The 27,650-nt window shown below is 43.3% G+C and overlaps 1 protein-coding gene across 1 annotated transcript in view; it reads right to left on the bottom strand.

The window, feature by feature from the left end:
* Positions 1-256: 256 nt before the first annotated feature.
* klf7a (Kruppel like factor 7a) overlaps positions 257-27,650 on the bottom strand; it is a 40,815-nt gene continuing 13,421 nt past the window's right edge. The window contains exons 2-4 of the mRNA XM_061777769.1: positions 16,889-17,489; positions 10,396-10,519; positions 257-5,250 (exon numbers count right to left, since the gene is read on the bottom strand). Of these exons, the coding sequence (XP_061633753.1) occupies positions 5,199-5,250; positions 10,396-10,519; positions 16,889-17,489 (777 nt within the window). The 3' untranslated portion in view covers positions 257-5,198. The remainder of the gene's footprint in view (positions 5,251-10,395; positions 10,520-16,888; positions 17,490-27,650) is intronic.

The following is a 27,650-nucleotide window of genomic DNA, read 5'->3' as shown; positions in this document are numbered from 1 at the left end:
GCTGTGACCCTGGACAGGATAGGCTGTACAGAAAATGGATGAAGGAGGACCAGAGTGAGCAGTTAAGAGTCTCTAACCACGTTTATCAAGACTGCTTTTCAATTATTTCCAGAATATTCCGCTTGGGATCTGTGGTGTAATAGCAGGATTAAAAAAGTGTGTCGTTATCCTGCTGTGAAACTTTCTAGCAGTAGGAGTGTGGGTATTAGTGGTAGTGGCTTCATTGTGAACTCATACCCAGTCTTTTACCACCATGTTTCATGAAAACACAGCCTTTATTGAAAAATTATTCAGTCATTTCTTATGTAGTAGTAGAAGTAGTAAGTACAGTTAGGTACAGTGGGTACCGAAAGTATTCAAACCCCCTTACATTTTTCACTCTTTGTTATATTGCAGCCATTTGCTAAAATCATTTAAGTTCATTTTTTTCCTCATGAATGTACACACAGCACCCCATATTAACAGAAAAACGGAATTGTTGAAAAGTTTGCAGATTTATTAAAAAAGAAAAACTGAAATATCACACAGCCATAAGTATTCAGACCCTTTGCTGTTTGACTCATATATTTAACTCGGGTGCTGTCCATTTCTTCTGATCATCCATGAGATGGTTCTACACCTTCATTGGAGTCCAGCTGTGTTTGATTATACTGATTGGAGTTGATTAGGGAAGCCGCACACTTGTCTATATAATACCTTACAGCTCACAGTGCATGTCAGAGCAAATGAGAATCATGAGGTCAAAGCAACTGCCTGAAGAGCTCAGAGGCAGCATTGTGGCAAGGTTACAAAAAAAATCTTCTGCACTTAAGGTTCCTCAGAGCACAGTGGCATCCATAATCCTTAAATGGAAGACGTTTGGGACGACCAGAACCCTTGCTAGAGCTGGCCATCCGGCCAAACTGAGCAATCGGGGGAGATGAGCCTTGGTGAAGAGGTAAAGAAGAACCCAAAGATCACTGTGGCTGAGCTCCAGAGATGCAGTCGAGAGATGGGAGAAAGTTCTAGAAAGTCAACCATCACTGCAGCACTCAACTAGTCGGGGCTTTATGGCAGAGGGGCCCGACAGAACCCTCTCCTCAGTGCAAGACACATGAAAGCCCCAATGGAGTTTGCTAAAAAACACCTGAAGGATTCCAAGATGGTGAGAAATAAGATTCTCTGGTCTGATGAGACCAAGATAGAACTTTTTGGAAAACCAGGTACTGCTCATCACCTGTCGAATACAGTCCCAACAGGAAAGCATGGTGGTGGCAGCATCATGCTGTGGGGGTGTTTTTCAGCGCCAGGGACAGGACGACTGGTTGCAATCGAAGAAAAGATGAATGCGGCCAAGTATAGGGATATCCTGGACGAAAACCTGCTCCAGAGTGCTCAGAACCTCAGAGTGGGCCGAAGGGTCACCTTCAAACAAGACAATGACCCTAAGTACACAGCTAAAATAACAAAGGAGTGACTTCAGAGCAACTCCATGACTGTTCTTGAATGGCCGAACCAAAGCCTTGACTTAAACCCAATTGAGCATCTCTGGAGAGACCTGAAAATTGCTGCCCACCAACGTTCACCATCCAAACTGACAGAACTGGAGAGGATCTGCAAGGTGGAATGGCAGATAATCCCCAAATCCAGGTGTGAAAAACTTGTTGCATCATTCCCCAAAAGACTCATTAGCTCAAAAGGGTGCTTCTCGTAAATACTGAGCAAAGGGTCTGAATACTTATGGCTGTTTGATATTTCGGTTTTTCTTTTTTTAAATAAATTTGCAAACATTTCAACAATTCCGGTTTTTTCCCCTGTCAATATGGTGTGCTGTGTGTACATTCATGAGGAAAAACATGAACTTAAATGATTTTAGCAAATGGCTGCAATATAACAAAGAGAGAGAAATTTAAGGGGGTCTGAATACTTACCGTACCCACTGTAGATAGCCTGTCTGTAATTACTGATAATAGTACATTAAGTTGAACAGATACTGTACATGTAAGCTTCTTGATGAGGGTGCAAGTTTTAATTAAAGCATACAGTATAAAATGAAAAAAAAAAAAAAAAAGCAGGGTGGGGGAGCCCTGATGGGAGCTCCTCTTTGCCAGACCCAAGGAGAATTAATACACTGTATAGGGCCATTTAGCAGGGAGTAATTACTCCCTAATTATCCATTACTTATTCAATTAGCTTTTTATTAGCTGGTCATGGTCAAAAGGCAAGCATAGCGGAGAAGCCTTCGCACCTTGTTTGCTGACAGATGTGATTACTCAATGTGAGCAGGTGTTTTCAGCCTTCCTGTGAAGGATGGAATCTGAAGTCAAGATACAAGGAACACAAAAACGACACACTGAATTCAATTCTGGTCCCACTTTCAGGGCAACTGCAAAGACATGTCAGTGATGGGCGCAAATACAAGGGGCTGAGTCTGCGATTGAGTCTTGATAAGACATCATAAAGATGCTGTGAGAAGATTGGATTGACAATGTGTGCATTTTGTCACTGAACAGACCAGCCATGAAACATGACTACTCCATGCCAAACTGCATCTACCATTTATTACACATCATTACATTCTTAAATTAAAAAAAAAACAAAAAAAAACAACGAAACAAAACAAAACCCCCCCCCCAAAAAAACAGTTGCTTGCATAGAGATATTACAATACCAATTTAAAAAAATTAATTATGAAACAAACTGGTAACAAAAATAAATCTCTCATTTTTCCATAATAAAGAACATTATCATACCCATACATCATAATATACAAATGATAAATTTGAAACACTGTATACAGTCGAAAGAAAAGGAGAAAGACAACACAGGAAAACAGGGGGAAGTAGGTGACGGGGAGTTGAAAGGGTTGATATCTCATGGAGAGGAGTGCAGGGGAGGAGGAGGCAACAAGGGGACGCTGGTAGAAAAAAGGGTCTGATTTAAAATTCAGGAGGAGATCAGCAATGCTGAGAGCTGCAGCCTGCACCTCAGACCGTGCCAGTGTGTAAGTGAATGAGTGTGTGTGTGCACCCTTGTGGGTGCACTCGCATATGAGTGTCTGTGCATGCGCTGAGGGCGTGCTTGAATGTATGTGCGCAAGTTTGTGTAAAAAAACAGCTACTGTACAGAGATGCGATGGTAGTGGTGTGAGGTGCACAAGTGGACAGAAAACTTCAGATGTTACTTTTTCTTGTTTTCCAAAATTGAGTGCAAATACAGACAAAAAAAAACAACAATACACACACAGGCACAGCATAATTGACCATCATTCGTTAAAATGACACATGTGAAGCACAAAAAAAAGTATAAAAAAGTAAACATTCACATTTTGCCAACGTACACTTTCAAATTAATTATGTCGTTTCCAAACAATGCTGTATTTGGGATATTTGTGTGCTCTCGTCCAGGGTTGTCCATGAGAACATTTAGAAGAACCAAAACCACCATTCATGTCAACATTACAGCTGGATTTTTTGAAACACATACATAGAGCTGCCATTGAGGGTACAAACCACTTGTATTCATTTTGTCTGCATTCAAATCCGGACCGAACACTAGGACTGCGAGCTAGGAGCTGATCTGGTGGCTTACGTACTATCCTAGAAGAGCTCATTTGACTCAAAATTTTAAAAATCCCATTTTTTTAAACAGAGACCGTAGATTGTGTCAAGGATTACAGCTGAGTCAGTCAGCATAGCCTCCATTTGTCCACACTGCCTGGATAAAAGGCATTTAAGGGTGCTGGCAACTGGGATTCAGAGGTCAAAGCACCATGAAGAAATGCAACTATGTGTCTTTGTATGTTGATGTCTCACTCTGTTTAAGTTTTAGGAGTTGAAAGGGCAGTTAACTTTGCTGAGTGTGCAGATCTGATCAGTGTGCAGATCAAATCCCTCCTCTCTCCCTCTTAACCCTCCATCGGACACCCCATGGAAAGCTGCTCTCCTGACCCCTTGATGGTCAAGCGGAACAATGTATGACACAAGTCACCAGGCGTGACTTTCGAGTTTAACAATGACGTGGAAAGGTGTGGTTTTAACCAGAAGTGACTGTTACACCATTCACATTTTCAGCTTCACGTGCACAGACACATTAAAGATACATTCACATTGATCTGCCAGCCAATTGATTGGACTTGTTCTCCTACAAGTCCATTCCATGTCCTACAGGGGATGAATCGGTGGAATGTCCCAGGAGATGCATAGGGCCTGATTTACTGGAGAAGATTGGAAGAAAGGAAGTGGACTAAACTGGAACAGTTCTGCATGGCGAGCAATGTGGTGGCTGATCTGATGCCAATCACTCTCAAAGGCCCGAGAGATCACCTCAGGCATCGACAATTTTTATTTGGCTGCATCCATTCCCAAAGAGTTCTTCAGAATGGTCTTCCAAACAAATAGGAGATCTTTGCTTAAAAACAATATAACCTTTACATACATAGTGATCTTGTCTGATGTGCGATTACAGTCAGCAAGCTGCTTTGACTTGTGCATGGGACCCAGGAGCCTCTCATTCTGACAAACTTGGGCCTTTCTTTTTAACAAAAGGTTTGCAAAGAGTCAATTGTGCAATAATTTCAGCTTCGAAGATCTGGATATCAGGTTCAAGCAGGGGATGGCCTCTCTTTGCCAGGAGTAGATTAGTTGACCACATCCAGGTGAAAGTTCTAATGGATGATGTTTCTAGACCCACACAGCTGTTTGGATGACCTCAATCAGCCTCCACACACAAAACCACACTACAATCTTCAAGTCTGCAATCGCCAAGTGCCATCGAACCAGATGGATTTATCAGTGGATCCAGTTGGGAACTACGAGAGGTCAAATAAAAAACGTATGAGATTATGCCACCTTTGACTGAAGAGAAAGGCTACGGCAACCTAGCAAGATCGTGTTTAGCTCAAAGAGGATGAAATAGAGGTGCTAAATTGGCTGCATGTGGGGCAATGCTGCATGAGGCAAAAGTGGACTGAAACCAAGAGCTGCCAGCTAAAGGTCCCATTCCAGGAGGCAGACGACGCTTAATGGAATCTTGTGGGACCCGTGTGTTGCCTGCCAGTGCTTATGCCAAAGGCGTGATACATCTGCCTCCGCTCCAGAACTGCCAAATATGGGGTTTGACATCTGTCTGAGATCCGTGGTAATAATTTGTCTGCAAGTGTCGTTGCCCTCTCTGCTCCCTCTCTGTCTCCACTCCCTTTCTGACTTCTCTTGTGCTCCTCAGATGTGCCTCTTCATGTGCAGTGCCAAATGATCCGACCGTGAGAAACACCTGCAAACAACAGAGGGGGAAATGTTTTGTTAGGTTACAAACACAGTGCTGTGGAAAGAGGACTGTTTAGTCATTGGGGCTGTTAGCTAGCGAGCACTGAGCTATACAATTAGTACTCGTGTAACTCATTCAAAATCTGAATTTTCAGCTGCAGCTCCTAATGATTTGAGCTGTCATGCCGTGAGCAACATCAGACACTACACGAAGCTGAAACAACAAGAAAACAAAAAGGAAGCAAAGAGGGAGTTTTAAATGTGATTATTCCAAACGTAATGGCCTTAAATTATAATCATAGAGCTGGTGTTATAATTATGCATGTTCATTGTGAGCGTGCAGCCATTACATGAGACCCGCATTCCACCACTGACCAGATGGACACCATTCCTGCTGCATTTCAAAAGGTGGGGTGCCGGCTGTATGTTCTGGTGATTATGCTGTGTTGGGAAATATTTCAGAAACCGGAATATTGTTCATGCGGCAGATTCTTTTCAAGACTAAAAACATCCATCCATCCATCCATCCATTTTCTGAGCCGCTTCTCCTCACTAAGGTCGCGGGCGTGCTGGAGCCTATCCCAGCTGTCGTCGGGCAGGAGGCAGGGTACACCCTGAACTGGTTGCCAGCCAATCGCAGAGACTAAAAACAAAAGTGACAATTGTAACACTGTTGGTAAAAACAATTCTCTTATGGCCTGATTTTATGTGTATGTGCAGCATTTGCAAAACACCAGCCTTGTTTATGTACACGCAAATGTATAACACACTTTGATAAACTGGCGGCACGGTGGGCGACTGGTTAGAGTGTCAGCCTCACAGTTCTGAGGTGCGGGGTTCAATCCCTGTCCCCGCCTGTGTGGAGTTTGCATGTTCTCCCCGTGCCTGCGTGGGTTTTCTCCGGGCGCTCCGGTTTCCTCCCACATCCCAAAAACATGCATTAATTGGAGACTCTAAATTGCCCGTAGGCATGACTGTGAGTGCGAATGGTTGTTTGTTTCCATGTGCCCTGCGATTGGCTGGCAACCAGTTCAGGGTGTACCCCGCCTCCTGCCCGATGACAGCTGGGATAGGCTCCAGCACGCCCGCGACCCGAGTGAGGAGAAGTGGCTCAGAAAATGGATGGATGGACTTTGATAAACTTACCAGCATGTAAGGACAAATAGACTGTGTTCATGTCATTTTCTGTAAACGGATTGTGACACAGCAAAACATTGGTTCCAAAGCCAATCCCCCATTTGAAGTCTACTCTGAATTTTCTTTCATTTAATTATTTAATCTTGCAGTGGTCCCCCTTTTTGAATTTTTCCATAGCTGTATATCTTTTTAAAAATATTTTTATTTCTGTGCGGCCGCCTACATGTTCACTTAAACTCCTCTCACAAAATACTTTTTTTTTTCCCCCAAGAAGAGTGGAATCCTTTAAACCTCTAAAGTCAAATACCCTGAGGAAAAAAAGTATGCCTCAAAAGACACAAGATCTCAGTTCAGCGAGCATCAAATGATTACCTTCGCATTTGTGTTTTGCTTTTACTCTGCCTTTTATGTGGCTATTTTGTGACAATGATTCAAAAAGAAGGATGAGCCTCAATAAGGCTTGTTCAGTGAAGGAGAACATACAGAATACAGAGACTGTATAAAACTACTGTGTGTTAACATAGGGGACTCACTCATACAATAACTCATAATTTAATATTTTGTTGGACAAGCTTTTCAGGCAATCGTTGTAACCGATCGTATTTTGTAACTTTCAAAGAGACCTGCCAGGTTTGAAGTCTGTCTTCTCCAGACTGCATGTTTCAGCTCCTTCTACAGATGTTTAAATACATCAGGGTTTACAGATTATACATATTTGCCGCTAGCTTCCTGACACATCCTCAATATTTGATGCCTTGGTTCAGCTATTTGTTGGTGTGTTGTACTCTGCTAGATTGTCCAGATAATTATTCAAGTTACTAAAAAAAAAAACGGCGGTTTTGCTCATTTAGTGTTTTTTAGCACTGTAGTTGATTATAACTCATTAGTCTGTACAGTGAACCCTTTATTCAATTTGTACTTATATTCTTGTGACGAATAAGAGAGGGGGGTGTCACATGGTTTGTTGTGATAAATTTTTTTTTTTAGCTTGGAATTTTTACAGTGTAAACACACACACAGACACAGAACACAGACAGAGATAGCACATATTGTGAAAGGACTCATTTTTGTATTATTTAACAGAAGGTAACTTATTATTACATGTGTATACCCGATAATAATATTGAAGATGTTAATTAAATAAATGTCAGCAACTGACATTTCTATGCTGGAACAGATGATTTCTATTTGCATTATTTACTCAAACCACAGGTCAACGTGCGTAACATGGGACAGATTGTGTTCAACCTTAGAGGTTCCACGTTTACATTTTTTTTTAACAATTTACAATATTCCACATACAGGTGATGAAACACACTTACATCCAAAGGAATTGAAGTGAGATTTTTTTTTTTTACACTTCCGATTGCTTCTTTTGAGCAAAACAGAGGTGACTGTCAGGATTAATCAGTGTTAGGCTAATACACTGATCAGCCACCAGTCATGTGTCTTACTGTCGCACCTGCAAGCATGTACAACCCCAACTCCAATGAAGTTGGGACGCAGTGTTAAACATAAATAAAAACAGAATACAATGATTTGCAAATCATGTTCAACCTACATTTAATTGAATACACTACAAAGACAAGATATTTAATGTTATAACTGATCAACTTTATTGTTTTTAGCAAATAATCATTAATTTAGAATTTTATGGCTGCAACACGTTCCCAAAAAACTGGGACACGTGGCAAAAAAGACTGAGAAAGTTGAGGAATGCTCATCAAACACCTGTTTGGAACATCCCACAGGTGAACAGGCTAATTGGGAACAGGCGGGTGCCATGATTGGAAATAAAAGGAGCTTCCCTGAATTGCTCAGTCATTCACATGCAAAGATGGGGCGAGGTTCACCTCTTTGTGAACAAGTGCGTGAGAAAATAGTCGAACAGTTAAAGGACAATGTTCCTCAACGTACAATTGCAAGGAATTTAGGGATTTCTTCATCTACGGTCCATAATATCATCAAAAGGTTCCGAGAATCTGGAGAAATCACTTCATGTAAGCGGAAAGGCCGAAAACCAACATCAGTGTGTAAAGGATATCACCACATGGGCTCAGGAACCCTTCAGAAAACCCATCCATCCATTTTCAACACCGCTTAACCTGGTTAGGGTCACGGGGCGATGGAGCCTATCCCAGCTGACTTCGGGCGATAGGCGGACTACACCCTGAACTGGTCGCCAGTCAGTCGCAGGGCACATATAGACACGGACAACAATTCGCACTCACATTCGCACCATCACTGAGTGGGAACTGAACCCAGGCTGGCCACACCAAAGTCAGGCGAGTGCACCACTACATCATCAGTGACACCTCAGAAAACCAATGTTCGGCGCTACATCCGTAAGTGCAACTTGAAACTCTCCTATGCAAAACAAAAGCCATTTATCAACAACACCCAGAAACTTCTCTGGGCCCGAGCTCATCTAAGATGGACAGATCTAAGTTAATGATTATTTGCTAAAAACAATAAAGTTTATCAGTTTGAACATTACATATCTTGTCTTTGTAGTGTATCCAATTAAATATAGGTTGAACATGATTTGCAAATCATTGTATTCTGTTTTTATTTATGTTTAACACAACGTCGCAACTTCATTGGTATTGGGGTTCTATGTATGTGTACATGTGTGAGTGTGTTGCTGTCTTATGCCATCAGACAGCGTAGCAAACACATGGGGGGAACGAAAGGCTCAGGAGACACTCAAGCATATTTTTTTGAATATGATCAGCGAGACAGATGGTAACGTATGAGTCATAACTCGGGGCACCACACCAGCTGGCACACCGCGGGTCTTTCAGCCCCTATCACTACTCACCTCCAAACCCCCCCCCCCCCCCCATCCTCCATCTCCCAGCCTGTCTTCTCTTTTCCTTCATCTCAGCAGGATCTGCACGGGGCCCGAGGGGTCGGGCGCCATGCGACACATGACAAAGATGAGCCCGAATTAGGGAATGCGCCTGCAGGGTCCGGGGGTGGTGCTCAGATGCAAGAGGGAGATGGGGAATTGGGGGAGGGTAGGGTTTACTGTATTTACAGTGTGTCCAGCTGAGGCCTGCTGATGACAGATGCTCTGATGGCCATGAGACCCTCATCAAGACAAGCAAGCTAGCTATCAGGTAACGCACACCAAGTATACCGGCCTACTACACGTTGATACTTATTATTCAAAACGGCCTCTTTAACTATCATATTTACAGCATATGCACATAATTCTGTTGACTATTCACACCTAACAACGCATTTACTTTTTAATATAATCGCTGACACTGATGTATAGGACAATATGGCCCCATAAAACAATCTTTACGATGCTGCAGATGCTCTACAACTCTCTCAGATTTATACCGTTGGATGCTCTTTCAACAAGATCACAAAAATGACCCTTTCATTCCAGCAGCTATACCTCTGAAGACAAAATTGCTGTGAGATCTCCGAGGTGTCAGCCAGGGTCAGATCACAGACAGAGGATTGTAATTAAAACAGGGCTAAAGATTTCTGTGTCACAGTCAACCGTGATCTTTTTATAGCAAATAATGGCCTCTGAATGCGCGATGGTTTCGGCAGCCAGGCTGCAAATTAACATTTTGCTTGTCTTTCATTATTAAACAGGAGCCGCGGTGACTAATTAAGGTAGGGAGTCGACAGCAAATTACGTCACATCACCACAGCAGCGCTGCTTGAATAATATCTTATTGTCTTTTGCATAGGAATATGCAGAGTTGGATAAAGATTCATTCCAGGGCCCCCAATCCATCTGCCAAAGAATTAAGTATTTAGACGCTGAAATATCGTGTGGAGCAAACTGCTTAGCTGGTCAGTTTACTCTGCTGAAGGACGCATGGGATCAGAGCAGCAGTCACAAAATGTTCTGGTAAGTAAGTGGGTCAGCTTGAGGCTTTATTCACAGAAACACACTGACCTGTATTCAAGCATCATCCTCAGCTCAAGAGTGATCACTCAAAATACAGAGACAAAAAAAGTGAAGGATTGAGGGGGCAAGTTGACAGACCTGTCGCAGTGGTTGCACTTGAAGGGTTTGGCGCCGGTGTGTTTGCGGTAATGCCTCGTCAGCTCGTCACTCCGGGCGAATCGCCATTCGCAGCCCTCCCATGAGCACTTGTACGGCTTCTCACCTGCATGGGGGAGGGGAACGAAAACACCTGTTTCATCAACAATAATACATTAAGCAAAGACACTGATTATGTCCCAATGGTGCGTGATCATGCTGAATGCACAGAAGAAGAATGGTGGGAAGTGGAGAAAAGAGGGAGGAGGACGTGTGGGGAAGATGGCTAGAAGGTGATAGAAGGGCCTCAGAAGCAGACAAAGGCAGGGAAGGCTGTAGTTGGAGGGGAAGGGCACTGGGAACCAAAGCAAATCCTGCATTGAGAAGTCACTGTGTCACCATTGAATAGCTGCTCACAAAGAAAACTGGGATTTTGAAGCGTAACTGCCGATTAACCCTTCAATAAATCAAAGTTTCTTCATGTTACTTACAACATAATGCTAATTAGCATTCTGACAATGGGTTATACCTCAGTTCATGTTTTTTGGAACATGGAACCTTGGCTTGAAATCCGATACAGACCGGTGGATGCAACAAAGAAACACATATGGTCACTTGCAAATGACAGCATGAACAGGAGAGCTTCAAGATCCAAAAAAATTGGATTCGCCTTCAGTCTGAACAAGGCCATTGAGATAGAATTTATTTATTTTTTTGTCTTGATGATTCTTGATGAACCTAAAATGTATTTTTGGACTGTGGAGAGAAGCTGGAGTACCTAGAGTGAACCCAAACAAGCATAGGGAGAGCATGTAAAGATCACACAGAATTAACCCCAAAAACCTAGACTCCCAAGCTGAATCTTATTTCTGTGAGGCAACAGTGTTAACTAATGCACCCGTGTGCCGCCCATTAATTAACATGAATTTATGAATAAGAAATACTGTATACAGTAGCAATTACAAATTAAGAAACACATCCTCATGCTCTGTTTTAGGGGTTGTATAGACTAGTGGACTAGTCAATTTTACTACTCCACAATGATGTTTAGCGCTTAATGTTGACGGTCACTAATTCCGTGTTTGGGTTGAGGAGGAGGCAGAGCCACTTGCTTCACCAGATGAGTGCCCTGAATGAAATTAACCCGTCACTTTTATTGAATTAAATTGTCTCCAATTTCTTAATGCACAGAGTTGGTATTCAATGGGATACAGTAAAGGAGAAAAAAGCCCAGTTCAAGACGGATTTTAAATACTTTTCCGGCACTATCAAAGTGGAAGGAGAGCGAAGAATTCATTTACAGCACTTGAAGAGGTCATTGACTATTTGCACAAAGACAGGTTTGCCTGTTTGGCCAAGTGGTGCAAACATTAGTTGTGCTTTTGTGTTCTGCACTGAAAAAAATGTCATCAGCGACTTGTCGACATCAACCCGACTTTCATCACATTAGTGTTGACTTCAAAGAATATGAAGTCATGCATAACCTACTCTGTACCCAGAAACAATTAGAACAGCAGGTGTGGGCCAACGGGCTGTGGTCAATTAAACCCCGTGAGAGTGGGATGCTTCACTGTGTTGCCCAGCAACGGGGCCCAGAGAGAAGGAGTTTGTGTTGATGCTGGGTGAATGCAACATGAGGAGGCAGTAGTCAGTGCAGCTGGCTGGATCTGGCAACGGCACGCTGCCGTGCCACCGGCCAATTACCAGGCATGCCGGCAGAGCATGGAGGCAGTTGCCTAGCAACCGTAGCTGTAGAGATGTAAAGAGCAAGGGGGAGGGATAGTGAGAGGTGGTAGTTGTGGTGGTGCGGAAGGAAGGAGGAAGGGGGGCATTAAGAGACCAGTGCCTGCAGCAATAATAACCACTCAGCTACCGAGTCCTCCACCGAGTCCTCCACCGTTGCCTGGCAACAGAAGCCACCTCCCCCACTCATTTCTTTCTCAAGATACCCTCACAAACCAGACAAGTACATTCGCCTCCTCAAACACACACACAAATACAAATGCACACACTGCTTCCATTCAGTGTCAATAAAAATTGGAGATCAGTGATTTAATCCAACAGATTAGCTGAAATTTCTCAACATAATCTGATTATGCTTTTGTTACTTTTATAAAACATGACATGGCTTATGTTATGGATCATTTCCTTTCATTAAAATTATTATAAATCCTCTGTTACCGGATCCACTGAAAAGTGTTCAGAAGACACTGTTCAGACATGTCATGCTGTCCAAATGGTTTTTCCCCTTCCACCTTAAAATGCCTCACCGAATAATCAAATCCAATAAGAAATTATATATTCACATCCGTAATCTGATAACTGGGTGTTTCCTGAGTCACGTAATCATATCATGTGTCACTCACGCACGCACGCACGCACGCACACACGCACACACACACAGAGGGAATGCACTCCAGCCTCTCAGGTGCCAGTGTTGATCTTAATTGCATTCCCTCCATTAACTGGAGCCAACACCGGGCATCTGGGTCTCAGAGGTCATTAGAGAGGCTCTCCGAGAGCGCTTTACAGGCTCCGACCTGCAACCAGTATTACGGACTTTGATATTAGAGAGTGATGTGGGGTTGGGGGCAGATGCATGAAAGGAGGAAGACTACAGATGTGGGTGGGGGGCATGTTAAAGAGAGCCTGGAGGTCGGCTCAGATATTCATGTGGCTATCAAAAGACAACTTTTCTTTACATAAAATGCTTTAAAATCAGTAAAAACAACTGCATGTTGATGTCTTTTAGCTGGTGATGACTTGTACATGGATACTGGCAGTGACCAGAGATATAATGATGGGAGCATAACCCTGATAAACCCAAGCCAGGGAGAGAGGATTTGGGTTTGCACTGTTTACCGACACGTCCCACCAGGTTACTACACAATAACAGTCACATGGTATGGTTACGCATCACTGTTGACTTGTATAAGTACTACACATTGGAAGCTAATGTGTCTAACGGTGTTAAATTACAGTGAAGCAGCTACCCCAGCGTCAAGTTAGAACTGGAGTGCAAGTATTTTTGTGAAGAGAGACACAGGAGAGCAAAGAGGAAGGTGATGGAGGATGTTGAATGAGCGACAGAGGAAGAATAACTTGAGCAGCCTTGTGTTTTAGCTGTTCCGTCAACCTGCTCCCTATCTAATTGTACCTCGCCTTATCTGCCATAAGCCTATTCACCAAAAAACTCTACAGGGTACCGCTATTCCATGACGAGCAGTCTAATTCCAGATTAAATCGTCCCCTTTTCTCCGGCAGTAATTTATGGAAATAACCAGTAAGAAAAAGAGGATTTGAGTAATGACATCTTTAAACGTGTCAGGATAATAGCGCAGTGACTGGGGGAGCTTGTGGTACAGCTGTTGCTTCCCAAAGAGGATTGTGCCTTCGTGTTGCCTTGTGTGGCTTCACTCTTTAATACATCACCCTTTTCCATCTACGTCTGTGACTAAAACACTTGATTTATGTGCTGTTTGATTATAAATCTGATTGTCTTGTGGTGGGTCAACTTGAGTACCGTAACTTCTTGATTTTAACACACACATTTTTGCTTTTAAATAAGCTCAAAATATTCAGGTGCATATCATTCACGAATGCAAGCAAAATACTTAAAATACTTTGTCTCGCTAAAAATGTCTCATGATTGCAACACATCTGATCCATAAGCTTATTGCTTCCCTTCAAATAAGGTTTTTCAAACTTCCGTAACGCGTTCTTGTCTACTCGGCTTAGCACTTGCTAAACTTGATCCGACAAAAGTGTATGAGCACATGAATGCAGCCAAGGTCAGAAATTGAGTAATTTGCATATGTGAAGCAAAAGGTCTTCCCGCATCAGTTTAAGAGACACAATCGTGTATTTGTTGTGAAAATACTGAAATTCCATTCATTAAAACTGAGAGAGTAAGGTTTAAGATAAATTTTAGTGCGTGTTATATTAGAGCACAGTGCTTTGTTTTTTGTTGTTTTTTTTAGGCATAAACCGTAAAAATATGGACTGTGTCTTATAATGGTGTGTGTAAAAAATTACGGTAGCTCAAAATTTCTGACTTGACTTTTTTTCCTGGTTAACTCACTTGACATTATGTTTACCCGTTTTGAAGGCAAATATACTTTCCAGGTGAAATCAATTCGTGTATCTTTATTTTAGTGTTTCTGGTGCCTCCAGTACATCTATGGAGTGCATAAAAGGAGAAAGGCATACAGAGAGAGTTTTCTTGCTCTCAAACAAGGCACAGATAAGCCGACTTTAGTCATAAAGCGTGACAACGCAAACATGTACATTGTACAGTTTTGCCAGTGGCAAAGAGGGTTGCGAATAACTTGTACTTGCACCTGCCTAACGGTACACCTGCATTTACTTCATGGGTCCACCAGTCTCCTATTGATTCTTTTTTAGCCTTTAGGGCATTCAGCTAGCCTTTTAATTCTTATTATTTTTTTTAATAGTTAAGCATATTTTTAAATACAACGGCCACTACTTACTGTATATTTAAAAGGACCTTTCAGAACAACCTTTTAAGAAACTGAGGTTGAACATAACAAATATGTACAAAAATGAATATAGTAAAATTGAATATATCAATTGCAGAAAATATGGCTTATATCTTCTCACTGATCCCTTCTTTTTAGGACAGTGCAACATTATTTTTTATTTTTTTTTGAAAATGTAGGATGCAGACAAGTACAATAACGGTTTTAACAATCTGTATAACTATGCAATAAAAATTTGTTATGTAAGATGCTGTTGAAATGCTTATGAAAGTTTGAATCGCAATTGTTTTCTTCTGATCTGCACTGATATTTAAGTAAGTGCCAAGAAGACCTCCAAAGCCAGAGGCTGAGTTGCACTGTTTATTTACTGTGTGGCTTCAGCGTGAAGCAACTAGCTTCCTGTCCCTTAACTTCAACATTCTGTGTAGGAACTCGTGATGGTACAGAGGTGTACCGAATAGGAATACATGTATCTTTACACGACAAATACCCGGTAATAACATTTCTGATACATGCCTGTCAAAATTATGTTTCTTCTTTGTCTTTTCCTTTCGGCTTGTCCCGTTAGGGGTCGCCATAGCGTGTCATCCTTTTCCATCCTCCTCTCTAACACCAACTGCCCTGAAGGGGATCAGGGTTGATCCCTGATGCAGTCCCACCTCCACCATAAACTCCTCTGTCACACCGTATTTTCAAAATAAAGGGCAAGTGCAACCTGGCATGCACGTTAAATATTTCACTGTACATGGAGTCCTCAGTTTACGACAGTTCTGCTCCTATAGCAGTGATGTAACCCAAATTTGGAGGTAAATCGCAACGTGCCATATTCTCTCGCTAAACTATGCTAATGTAGCAGTTGACTCATATCAGTAAATTGTACATTTTATTTGTATGAAAAACACTTATGGGCTAGGACATACTGCAGATATAAAACAATCAAATGAAAATCAGTAACAAATTATGGCGGTAACTGATAGTGCCTTGATGTCGTGCAAAATACTTCATTGCGCGGTGTTCATAAATAAAATATAAAATGTCGTATGTCGGTACCGTTTTAAACCGAGGATCCCCCACAATTTCTTAATAGCTGTCAGTGGCCCTCTAATATGGCTCAGTGACCCACCCATTGGACCCACCAATTGAGAATTACTGCTTTACGAGCAGGTGCTCAAGTGGCAATACCAACCAAGTAAATTGAGCCAAGTGAAGACTTGTCATGTAACAGCGACTTAGTTTTTTTCTTCAACCTTCTTCGCTGAGTTCAGTAGGTTATACTGTGTCATTGACTTAACTGACAGAGCTACTGTATCTCCATCTCTCCCACACAAGCCATATCCAGGTCTGGAAAGATGGCTTTCGATGATGGCAAGGCGTGACCTAACACACGACAATATAAGCCACCATACCATGACTTGCCTCCATAACAGTTATGTCTGCAACATATTTTTAGTTTCTGGATGATTACAGCCCCAGCAAAAGGTGGGCAGCCTCTGACCTAGACCTGCGGGATGCTTCAGTAGGGGGAAGTGGGATGTGCGTGGGGGTGTAAGTGTTGGAAATAAAGCTAGGAATGGCAGGCAGGCTATCCAGGTCAATCCATCCATCACTGAGCAGTTACTCAGACGGAGGATAGTTCTCCGACAGGGGTCTGAGTGGTTTGGGATGGAGATGGAGGAGTGAGAGTTATGGCATTGGGACCCTCCCCCATTCGCTCTCGTCAACAACCTTGTCACTGGAGACAGGGCTCTAGTAGAAAGCGTGGGACAAGAGAAGTGATATTATTTCCCCACTATAAAAAGAAGTTTTCAGTTCATATTTCAGCTCATTCTTCACCAAAAATGGAAAATGTGGAAATGTATTACAACAAAAGAAGCCTACCAAAAATGGATGTACATCGAAAACATAAAAAGATGTGTACATGAGGAATGGAAGTCATGAATGTGAATGTAGTAATGACTCGCCATCAGAAATTTCCTCAGGCTAATAAAGGTTCTCACCTGTGTGTGTCCTCTGATGGGCCTTTAGGTGGGAGCTCTTGGTGTAAACCTTCCTACAGCCATTGAACTGACAGCGGTGGATCCTCTTCTTATTCTCCGGCAGCTCACCGAGCACGCACGATACTCCCTCGTCTTCTTCCTTTACCTGGACGGGGAGCGGGTGTGCCGCCACCAGTCGAGCAGCGCTAAGCCCCACCTTCCTGGCCACCAGCTTGAGGGTGAGCGCCCCATCAGCAGACGCTGTTAGGGACGGGCTGGGTTTCACAAGATGCCGACCCAGTTCTGGCGATGAGGGGGGCGTCAGGGAGGTGACTGCACTTAGCTGGGCCTGGTGAACTCCTTCCATCCCTTCTGTGGGTTCTGGTACCTTCGGTTCAGTTTTTATTGATGTAGTGGAGGGCAAGTTCTTCCGTGTGGGGCAGAGTATCACTGTTGGTGGGCTCGGCGGCTCATGTATGCTGGGGAGGAGAACGTCAGATAGGTCTTCCTCGCCATCATCCTTCAGGTAGGCCGGGGTCAAGAGTCCATCCAAGTCATGGTCAAAGAGCTCGGACAGACGCTTGGGCTCCGTCTGCAGATATCGCTCCAACTCGAGGCAGGTCTGGGAGAAAGAAAAACATGACAGTGCTCACTCTCCAATCCAACTTAATAAACATCCATCATTGGATATGCCATCATGCGCTTGTGGGGCACTCCACTTGTTCAGCTGCCACAGGTGCGCTCACACACTTTGCTAGAAAGTTTTGACAGTGATTACATGCTGATTGATTGCGAGCGTAATAGGAGACGTCCTAAACTGCATACAATCCTTACTAAACAACATTTTATTGTGCTGTGACGAGCATGCATGGATTGGAAGATTTATTCAGCTGTAGGATCCTCTTCCCAATTACTCCAGGCACCTAATCATAGATGCCAAACAAAAGACCCCTGATTTATGCACACTGGCGTCCTGAGGAGTCTATTACTTTACACTATGTTGTCACGCTTCTATGAGGCGAGCTGGCCAGGGAGTGAGGCGTCCAATGTCCAAGGATAAAGCTATTATGTGCGGGCAGACGGCGCCGGTTTGATCCCAGGGATCGTTGTGTTTCACTTGTATCCACTAACCCGTTTTGACAGCTGAGATGGAAGCGAGCAGCTCTGGCGGGTGCGTACTACTCCCCACTTCATTTGTGTGTAAATAGGCACTGACACACAGAGTAGCTGGTCCCATTATAAGAAATAAGGTTGTACAGACTGAACACATCAGAAACATTTACACCCCCCCCCCCCCCCCCTCCCTCGTTCCCCCATTCGGCTTCCATCCTTCCCTCCTTGTTTGCACCTTATAAAAATAAAATCACACATTCCTCCTCTTTTTGGGGGAGGGTGGGGTCTGTTGCTAAGGGAATGTGTCTTCCAGGAACAAAAGCGGATTTTTTTTTTTTTTTTGCAATGTTTACACGATTTGCATACTGACATCAAATTAAAAGCAACTCAAGACCACCCACCTCCTCTCTGTGCCACACGCCTACATGATTTCTTCCTCACTGTTAGGAATTTAGAAAATAACTATGTATTTAACTAACTATATAACTTTATATTACCAAATGATGTATATATAGCAAATAAATGACAAACATTTTGGTAATGTAAGGAGTGATGTTTCATATCTGTGGCCATGTCCTATTATTCTCCACAGCCTGTTTTGCTTCATTTTAAGTCCTCTTATTGTGGCTGCTTCCTCTCTCAAGGTGAGCACTAATTATCCACCTAAACCAGGCACTCAGAGAGGAATTTCTCCAGCAAAGTGCTGAGGACTGCAAACCAAGGTAAGAGTGTGTGTGGGAGATAGTCCAAGCAGACAGAAAAGAGGATAGAAGTGAATAAGTGGTAGGGAGAGGAAAGTGGAAAGTGAGTAGAGCAACAGGGGCAACAGGGAAAGAAGCCAAAGAGCTGAGGAAGGTCTTGACTTCATTTTCTCTGCAGGGGGAATGGCGGAGTGAATCCTTTTGGGAAGTGTGACATTTGGTGTAAGATGGTCTTGTCAGTGGGCCTCGCACACACACAGCAGCATGCAGGTGCAAAAAAAACCACACGCTAAATACAAGGTTACGTTCCATGGTGAAGCAAAGGCATCTCCACTGTAACACTGCATGAGGTGAAGCGTGTGCAACTTATGTGTGGGTTGTGGCCGCTGCACTCGCTTTCTCCACTTCTTTCCTCCTGTCACTCCATCAGGCACCACCCCCACACCACATCCATGCCCCTAGGTGGTGACATTAATATTGTTTGAGAGAAGGTCATGTAGTTGATCAGCAGCCTGTGTGTGTGTCTATGGCCGTGCAGCATGCAGCGCTGGTGTCATGTGGTCAATGTATGCTGCTCTGAGTGTAATTATTCAATGCTTGTATTTTTGTGCAAACATCTACTGTATGCTTATGCATAAACAAACCTCTTGCTGATCTGATGCCCTAAAGCAGGGGTGCTCAATGAGTCGATTGCAAGGTAGTATTGGTAGATCGCATGACATCGCGTGACATAAAAAAAAAAAAAAGACATCAGCCTATCATCCATCCGGTTGCTTGATTGATATACCTATATAATAGATGATATCTGAATTTTATGACACTTAAGTAACGCACATGCGCAAACAACGCTGCTAAAAGGTAACTGCAGATGCGCAGTTAGTGTGTCAAAACTAACAAGCTAGTCAGTGAGTTGCCTCCAATTTTTCTCTCTCGGTGTTTTCTCTTAAACTTAAGAAAGGGTATAAAAATGAGTGGGGGCATTTTAGGACTGTGCATGGAAAATACGAGACTGACTACGCCTCCCTGGCTGATTCACTTCAGTGCAAGTCATCGGAGTAAACTCAGGTAATGACAAAAAAAAAATTACATTCTTAATTATGTTGTGTTGTGCAAGATTGGCTCAAGCGGTGATGCAAGGTACATCAACATACATAGTTGCTGAGCTGTGTCGGCGGCCCAGAATTTTAGCTCACTGATAGCGCTCTGCACTCTCAAACCGGAGACATGGCCCCCACCCCCCCAAAAAAAGGTAGATCGCGGGAGGTCGGCTGCTTGAAAAGTAGATCCTGGGGCAAAAAAGTTTGGGCACCACTGCCCTAAAGTGTGTGTCCCTGTGTGTGCGTGTGTGTGTTTGTGTGTGTGAGTGTGTGTGTGCGTGTGTGTGTGTGAAAGACTTCTTGGCGGAGCCCCTGTCTGGAGTGCCGACATTTATTGGTTCTGCACAAAGCCAAGTTCCATTCTCCTCATGGGCTTTTTTGGGATGATTCCTTTACATGGGCCAGGATGAGGTGGGACAATCCGCTGGCTATTCCAGCTGCCAACCACTGAGTGAAAGGTGGTGGCAGTGACGGTACATTTGTGGCAATCTGGCGACCTGGTAGTCCCTGTCTTGAATCGTTTGACTCTCACAAAACCATTGATGCTTTTGGCAAAAAATAAAATAAAAAATAAATGCTAGCTGTATGGGTGAATGGTAATGTTGAGACAGGATTTATCATAAAAATTGATCTGAGTGAACTCTTATGTGTACAACGTAGTAAAAAATGTGAATGTTTTTTCTTCTTCTTCTCTTCTTCAGACCAAACAGACCAGACCCCAATGTGGATAAGCAGTAAAGAAAATGGTTGGACAGATGTTTTTTGTACAGACGCCTTTGAAAACAACCCAAATTCACACAGGCTGAAATGACTAGCCATTAGTTAGCAATAGCACTTTGTAAAGAAATAATACAGTGTATGCATGCTTATCAACTACTTGTACTCTTTGAAAAAGATAATTTCAACATCTTTATATCTGTGAGTTATGAAGAAACTATTGCAACTCTGCTGGACACATTAAAAGTGAATATACGCTTTCCCAGAGAATCAGTTCAAAATGCTGAACAGTGATTTGTTTTGCCAATGCTACTTTGGCTGTGATGTACTCATCCATGTCCAGAGTACAGTTTCTTCCATTCTCTGTCACACAGAAAGAAAGAAACTTGCTTTGTTGTCTTATTTATACCAACAATTTAAGCTTTTTTGTGTTTCGTGCGCAGGTTCACTAGCTTGAGTATTCTCAGCTGTGCATCACTTGGCTGCACTTCGTACATTTTTGCTTGAGTTGCTGCACCTTGATTATGAAAAATTACATGATGGAACAAGTATTTGCAGTACAAAAGGGAAATTAAAAAGGCATTTGTCTGCCTTTAAGTCCATTAATCTGTTTGAATGGGTGTAGCTCGCCGAGTAATGGCACATATTTGTACAAGGCTTTCTTTACTTAGATTTGCGTAGTTTATAGCATTTAATTTTCTTTACGATCCCCTTCAGCTTACTTTGATCAATGCTCCTCTAAAAGTAAATTCCCAAAATGCTTTAGAAATCATTAAAATGATCCGTAGGCATATTGTACATACACAACTCCAGTTTTAAATACAGCAGGTGTGACAACACCAGACAGACAGCCTGCCTGCCTGCAAACCAGGCTCAGCCTCACCTCCTCTCTTTTGCGGGGGACCTGGGCTTGGCAGCTGATGCCCTCTCCCCCGTTGCCTCCCTCCACCCGCCTGCCATCGCCATCAAAGCGCAGGCTGCCTCCCAACTGTTAGCTCCCCGCTACGCCGCTAATAAAAAGTCTGGGTTATAAATATGAACAGAGGAGCATGCTTAATGCCCTAAAGGAGCACCCAAAACACCACTAAACAGATAAATGTAATGGGATGGATATGGCTCATTAATTTTAGGATGCTTAGTTTTTACAGATACTGTGATAGAGACAAGGTGTTATGAATAACATAAAAAGCGTTGGACTGCATTTAAATGCAAAGAGGTTTACATGGGATGGGAGGGGGAACCAATCCATCTGCGTTGTCCTTCTAGAGGCTGCACTATTGCTGAGTAATATGGATTTTTTTTCCTGATGTAAATTCTAAGACAACATCGATTGTGCATTATTTAGCATAACAAGCGACATCCTGTTAATGGCAAGTCACAGATCGATAAAATATTTAAAAAACAAACTGTGCTCTGGAGTCATTTTGGATGCAACAGAATTTGCTTTGCCGCTTTGTCTTATGGCATCACACTTGTGAAGGTTATCCACAAATGGGAAAAAATAAATGGCTGTTAAAGATGAGCACTTGGTTTTATTTATTTAAGAAGTCAGGGTTAACTTTACTGTCTTATTCTTTTGCTGCAGAGTCCTGCTGTGTGTGTCTCAAAGTGGCGAGGTGCTACAGGCCTCCCATTGATCTTGGGCTGAGCCATCACTTTGAGATGACAGCTAAATGACCTGCAGCCCTCGGCGCTGACCATCTCGCCATCATCCTTTGTGTGCGCGTACGTGTGTGTGTTTGCATTGCAGTGACTAATCGATAGGGAATGATGCCTGCATAGAGCTCATCAGCGGCGGCAGTCGCAGCAGACAGACTGTAATCTATAGGTTCGCTGAGCAATACTTACAGGGCGCGCCCCCACCTGCATGCACGAAAAAAAAAAAGCAGAAAAGGGGAGGAGTCCCCCTCCCCCCCTTTTCTGCTAAGCCCCCCTGCCCATACACCCTTTGCAGCCTCCTCAGAGAGCAGCACAGGATCATCATGGCGAAGCAGCCTGCAGGGCTCCAAGAGGAGCAACGCTTAATTTTCCTCTACGCCCCTTACATTACCCACCACTGGCAGGGGTGTATTTTGGCCAGGAGGGATTTTAGAGGCTCTGATGGGGCTCAGGAGCAAAAAAAGAGGAAGGAAAGATACAAAGAGAAGGGAGCTACAGGGGAGAGAGGAAGCTCATTTAATCTGTCTTCTGAGAGGTGAGACGTAAAGAAAGAAAGGAGGGTAGCACGAGGGGTGAAAGATCTCCGAACATTACACTGCAGATTAGAGTTGAAGATAGCGAGGAAGAGATACTCCTGATCGACGAACAGCTCCGTCTCTGCCAGCAATCGAGCCTTACCTAGTAGCTACAGATAACGTGGCGGAAACAGCTTAATTACACACACGGCCTTATCAGGAGACATTAGCCCGGCAGTGCTAATCAGTGCCAACGTCAGGCCCTTCCGTCAAAGTCTTGTGGCGCTTTCAGATTGAGTGGGCACCAGGCTGATAACACATATCACCCCTTGTTAAATCACAATTTGCTGATAGGTTTTGAGGGGATGAAGCACAAGAACGTGTAAAAAGATGAGTCCCTCATGTATTGGGCATTATTTTTTGCTTAGATGAATCGCACAAGAAGTATTTTGTCTTTGAATCAATTGTTTTACAATTTAGGGCTTGAAACTGAGACATTCCTTTCATTCTTCTCTTCTTTCTGCATCCCCAGAAATGTCAAGAATAGTATTTTATAAGAAACATCACAGATGGATAATGTGTGTTTTGCATGACATGTAAACCGATTGAACTCATGCAGTTCTGCTAACCTTGAGATGCACACAGAGTTCAGGAGGGCTCGGGGTACAACAAGTGTACAGCACATAAAGACCGAAGAAAATCTGTCTGAAAGGCGCGTCACAAAGAGTGGAAAATGTATTTTTGTTCTGGTACTAAGGACGATCATTTGAGAAATGAGTGTGTAAGAGGATAGAGAGCTCAAGACAGAAGAGGAACGATGGAGAGGAAGGTTGAAGATGCAGCAGAGAGGAGAATGGCAAAGAGGATGGAGGCAAAGGCGGGGAAGGGGGAGGTATAATCCTACAGACACAGCGCCAGGGAGGGGAAGTCTTTTGAACTGGATTTAGGTGAGCTGTTGTTTATCCGCGCACCATTGGCTGAGTGGCCCCTCTTAGCTGTCAAAACCATCCTAATCTAATCACAAGACATTTTAGCCATTTCACTCCAACATGCACGTGACGTGTGTGTGGGGGGGACGTTCATGCAGGGGGGGTCGGTGACAACAGCGGTTTTATAGTTTGCGGTGGGATTTGGGGAGTGTGTGCTCCGGATGTAGGGGACCCCATTGTGTGAGGCAGACTGGCTAATCTTCATTACCGCACACAATGGTGGGTCCAAAGAGTGAGTCCTTGGCTGCAAAAGGCACGGGGAAACAAAAGAGTGGCGAGCGACGAACGAAAGCGGGCAGGAAGGCGGGTCGACAATAACAGGGCGAGAGATAAAGGGAACAGTGAAGCGTAAAAACTCTTACTCATACAGCGAGCGTCCGAAAAGGCTGCTCAGTACCACAATCACGTCCTGACTGCAACTGTGGCGCTGTGCTACCGCTGATAAGGTTCGTTCATACATGCTGAATTAGGGACACATTTTGAGTGCTTTCACCACGGTGGCATTGTGCAGCTGGCTGCCATTGTCCTTACCATGCCAAAACTCTCATGAAAACAAGGGAGGGCATCGAAAGCAGGTGAGTGGAAGTGTCACCAGGTGGATTAGCTCAGGTACATTGTGGCGTGCACGACTTCATATTTGCCACACTAATGTAATGAAAGTCGAGTCGATGTCGACTAGTCACTGAACACATCATTGATGGTTTTTCAGTACAGTACTATATTTAAGAGGAGGGAATGCTTGGGAATAATATATATTCACCAACAATAGACAGCTCATACACTGAATTTATTCAGAATTAACACCTTAGAAAACAAGAGCATGGACATGGGCTGGGTGAAGAACTAGGCCGTTGTCAAGATATGTTATTTCTAGCCAAAGATAAAAAGCCTTTTGCTCTATGTGCTTGCCGCTGGGACAGCCCGGTAACGTTTGCACAACTTGGCCAAACGGGGAAACGTGTCCTCGTTCTGGGCCCACATATACATTTATTTCTGGTGGGCCGCCACAAATGAATTTTGGCCGCCACTCATAGATTTTGCCGCTTTCTATTTGTCCTCGCTGTGAACGTGTCAATAGGTGGCGTTATGCATCGCCTCCGCCAAGACACGCAGCTTGGTCTGCCAGAGAAGAAGAGGCTCAAGACGAAGCAGGGCGCCAGCGCGACTCGCGGGGGACACAAACAGACGAAGGTAAACAAGTAATGCCATCACAAAAAATAAATAAAAAATCATATTTCACCAAACAAGTCCAGATGTTGGGGACGGTCCAATTTATCTTATATTAATTAATTCATTATTAATGATTCTGTTAACGTAGCTAGAAGCTAAACATGAGCATAGACAGTAGTAATTCGCACTATGTTCGTTATTGCATGGAGTGGTTCTGCTTGCGAATGACTTCTCATTCACACAGATGAATATTGAAAATTATTTCAAGCGAATCACGAAAAAAAACTCGTCCTAAGGACACATGGCAACATGCTGTAAATCAGAATCAGAATCATCTTTATTTGCCAGGTATGTCCAAAAACACACAAGGAATTTGTCTCCGGTAGTTGGAGCCGCTCTAGTACGACAGTCAATTGACAGAACACTTTGGAGACATAAAGACATTGACAAAAAAACAGTCACTGAGCAGTAAAGGGTTACTAGTTATCTGGTAATGCCGGTACATTTTTTTTTTTTTACAATTGTGCAAAAAGATGCAGAGTCCTCCAGCACTTAGAGCAGTTCTACAGCTAAGAAAGGCCCAGGAAGAAGTTTCTTGAGTTTGGAGCAGAGGTTTACAGAAAAGGCGACTTGGAACGGCCGGCTTGTCACCACAGAGCACCACAAGGAACAAATATCTCTCACACTCATTTTTTAACAGTAAATACGGTAAGAGCATCATTTTAATGAGCAAAACAATCTTTTAAACCTGTTTTTATGGGTGCAGTTTTGACAGTTATTTTTAGTTTTATTTTTTCAATTAATCATGTGAAAACAGACCTCCGCAATAGCTGACAAGGAGAACCCCTGGCCGCCTGCTTCAAAGTATCTGTTAATGGACACGATCTTGTGGACGTACATTTTGAGGAGGCTTTGCAATATTTTTTTAGAACCTACTGAATGTAAAATGCAATGCTCCAGTGAAGAGCGCAAACTGCCAACTTAACACTTGTTACTTCTGTTGATTTGTTACGACCCTATTTCTTGTTTAAGTAAGCTATTATATTGTGATTGAAATGTCCTTTATTTGGTAAGTGTTTGCATTATAGTTCACATTCATTTATTTGGCGTTATTTAAGTTAGCAATTTGTAATTTTTTTCTTGTGTTATTCGGTGTTTGTTTAAACACAACATTAATTTCTTGGTGGTAAATGTCCATCCATCCATTTTCTGGACCACTTATCCTCACTAGGGTCGCGGACGTGCTGGAGACTATCCCAGCTGTCTTTGGGCGAGAGGCGGGGCTGTGTACACCCTGAACTGGTTGCCAGCCAATCGCAGGGCACACATAAATTACTTTATTGTAATTCAATTACTTCACACGCACTGAAACTTTAGAGCATGATTCGACAGAATGCCGGGACAACCGTTAGTGCTAGCACTAGGTTGCTAAGCTACATTGCGTTTTGTTCCCTGCTTGCGAGCCGTATCGTATTAAAAGTATGTGAACATACCTCAAGAAAGCCTTGAATTAAAGTACTCTCCCGAGCACCGGTGACCACCAGCACACGTTTTTTTCCCATTTTGTTCTTATAATACACACGACGCGATCGATTGATGTTGTCGTGGCCGTGGTAACGAGTTTATCCAGTCGCATTTGAGTTGACAAGATGAAGCCCAATGATCATAAAAGACAGGATGCGGTGGTATTGGAATACCAAATAAAGATTGTATTGCAGTAGTCTGACAGAGTGCAATCGTGAAAGACCAGATTTGTCTTGGAGTCTGATCCGGGCATTACGTGTTGTCTGTCCCACACCGCCGACATGTCTTTTTTAAAATAATTTTATTGGTTGTCAGATATTTACAGTACTACGTCAAAAGACATGCGACAAGGCTACAAATAAACCAGCGTTTGGATTCAAATATACTGTGCACGATGGCAACGTGGAATAACGGGCGATGGGCAGCCGTGACCCAATGGTTAAGATTATCGCGTGCCACCGTGGGGGACCTAGCTTCAAGATCCCAACCGGACCATCCGCCAACATCCTCCGGATTCACGGCTGTGGTGTCCTTGAGCAAGACACTGAAACCCCGAACTGCTCCCCGGGTGCTTCAGCTGCCCCCTGCTCCAGTGTGTCCCACTAACAAGTGTGTGTGTTCACTGTGATGGGTAAAATGCAGAGAACAAATTTTGTGTACATCCATGCATGTTCATGACAATGAAGGTGATTCTTCTAAATGTCTTTTGCGGAGCCAATCAATGACGTCATTGATTGGATCGGCGAATTATGACATAAAAGCCGATCAGCATAAAATGCTAATTATCGTCCGATACCGATCAGGTCGATCAAATCGGTGTAGAGTCTACTGGTAAGGGCTGAAAATGTGTTCAAAATCCTGTTTTGAGCCTGGTGTTTTGAGCCTTTAATGGGTCTCCCTCACTTACCAAAGCTGCATATTTAGAAATAGAAGACAATTTAAATGAATTAAGGTGACGGACTAATTTCATTCCGTGCTATTACTTGTTGCAGTAACCGGCTCTGCTTCCTCCTCAAGACAAAAACAATCTCATTGTGGGGTAGTAAAGTCTACTAGTCGACTAGTCTGTACATCAGCGCGCGCGCACAGTTACACAAAACAATAGTGTTCACATCACAATGATTATACTTGTGCCTGTTTGAGCAGCTGCGATACTGTCGTTCGGTCTGTATTCCCACAGCAACGCTTTTAAGACAAACCCGAGTGGGAAAGATTAGCCCAGGCTGCTTAAAATATTGAAAGACATCTCCTCTCCACCGAGTGGTGAGAGAGCCCAGGAGTGAGTTGATGTTGCTCAC

Source organism: Phyllopteryx taeniolatus, chromosome 1 (genome assembly GCF_024500385.1).
Source record: "Phyllopteryx taeniolatus isolate TA_2022b chromosome 1, UOR_Ptae_1.2, whole genome shotgun sequence".
NCBI lineage: Eukaryota > Metazoa > Chordata > Actinopteri > Syngnathiformes > Syngnathidae > Phyllopteryx > Phyllopteryx taeniolatus.
This window is presented reverse-complemented; position numbering and strand designations above follow the sequence as displayed.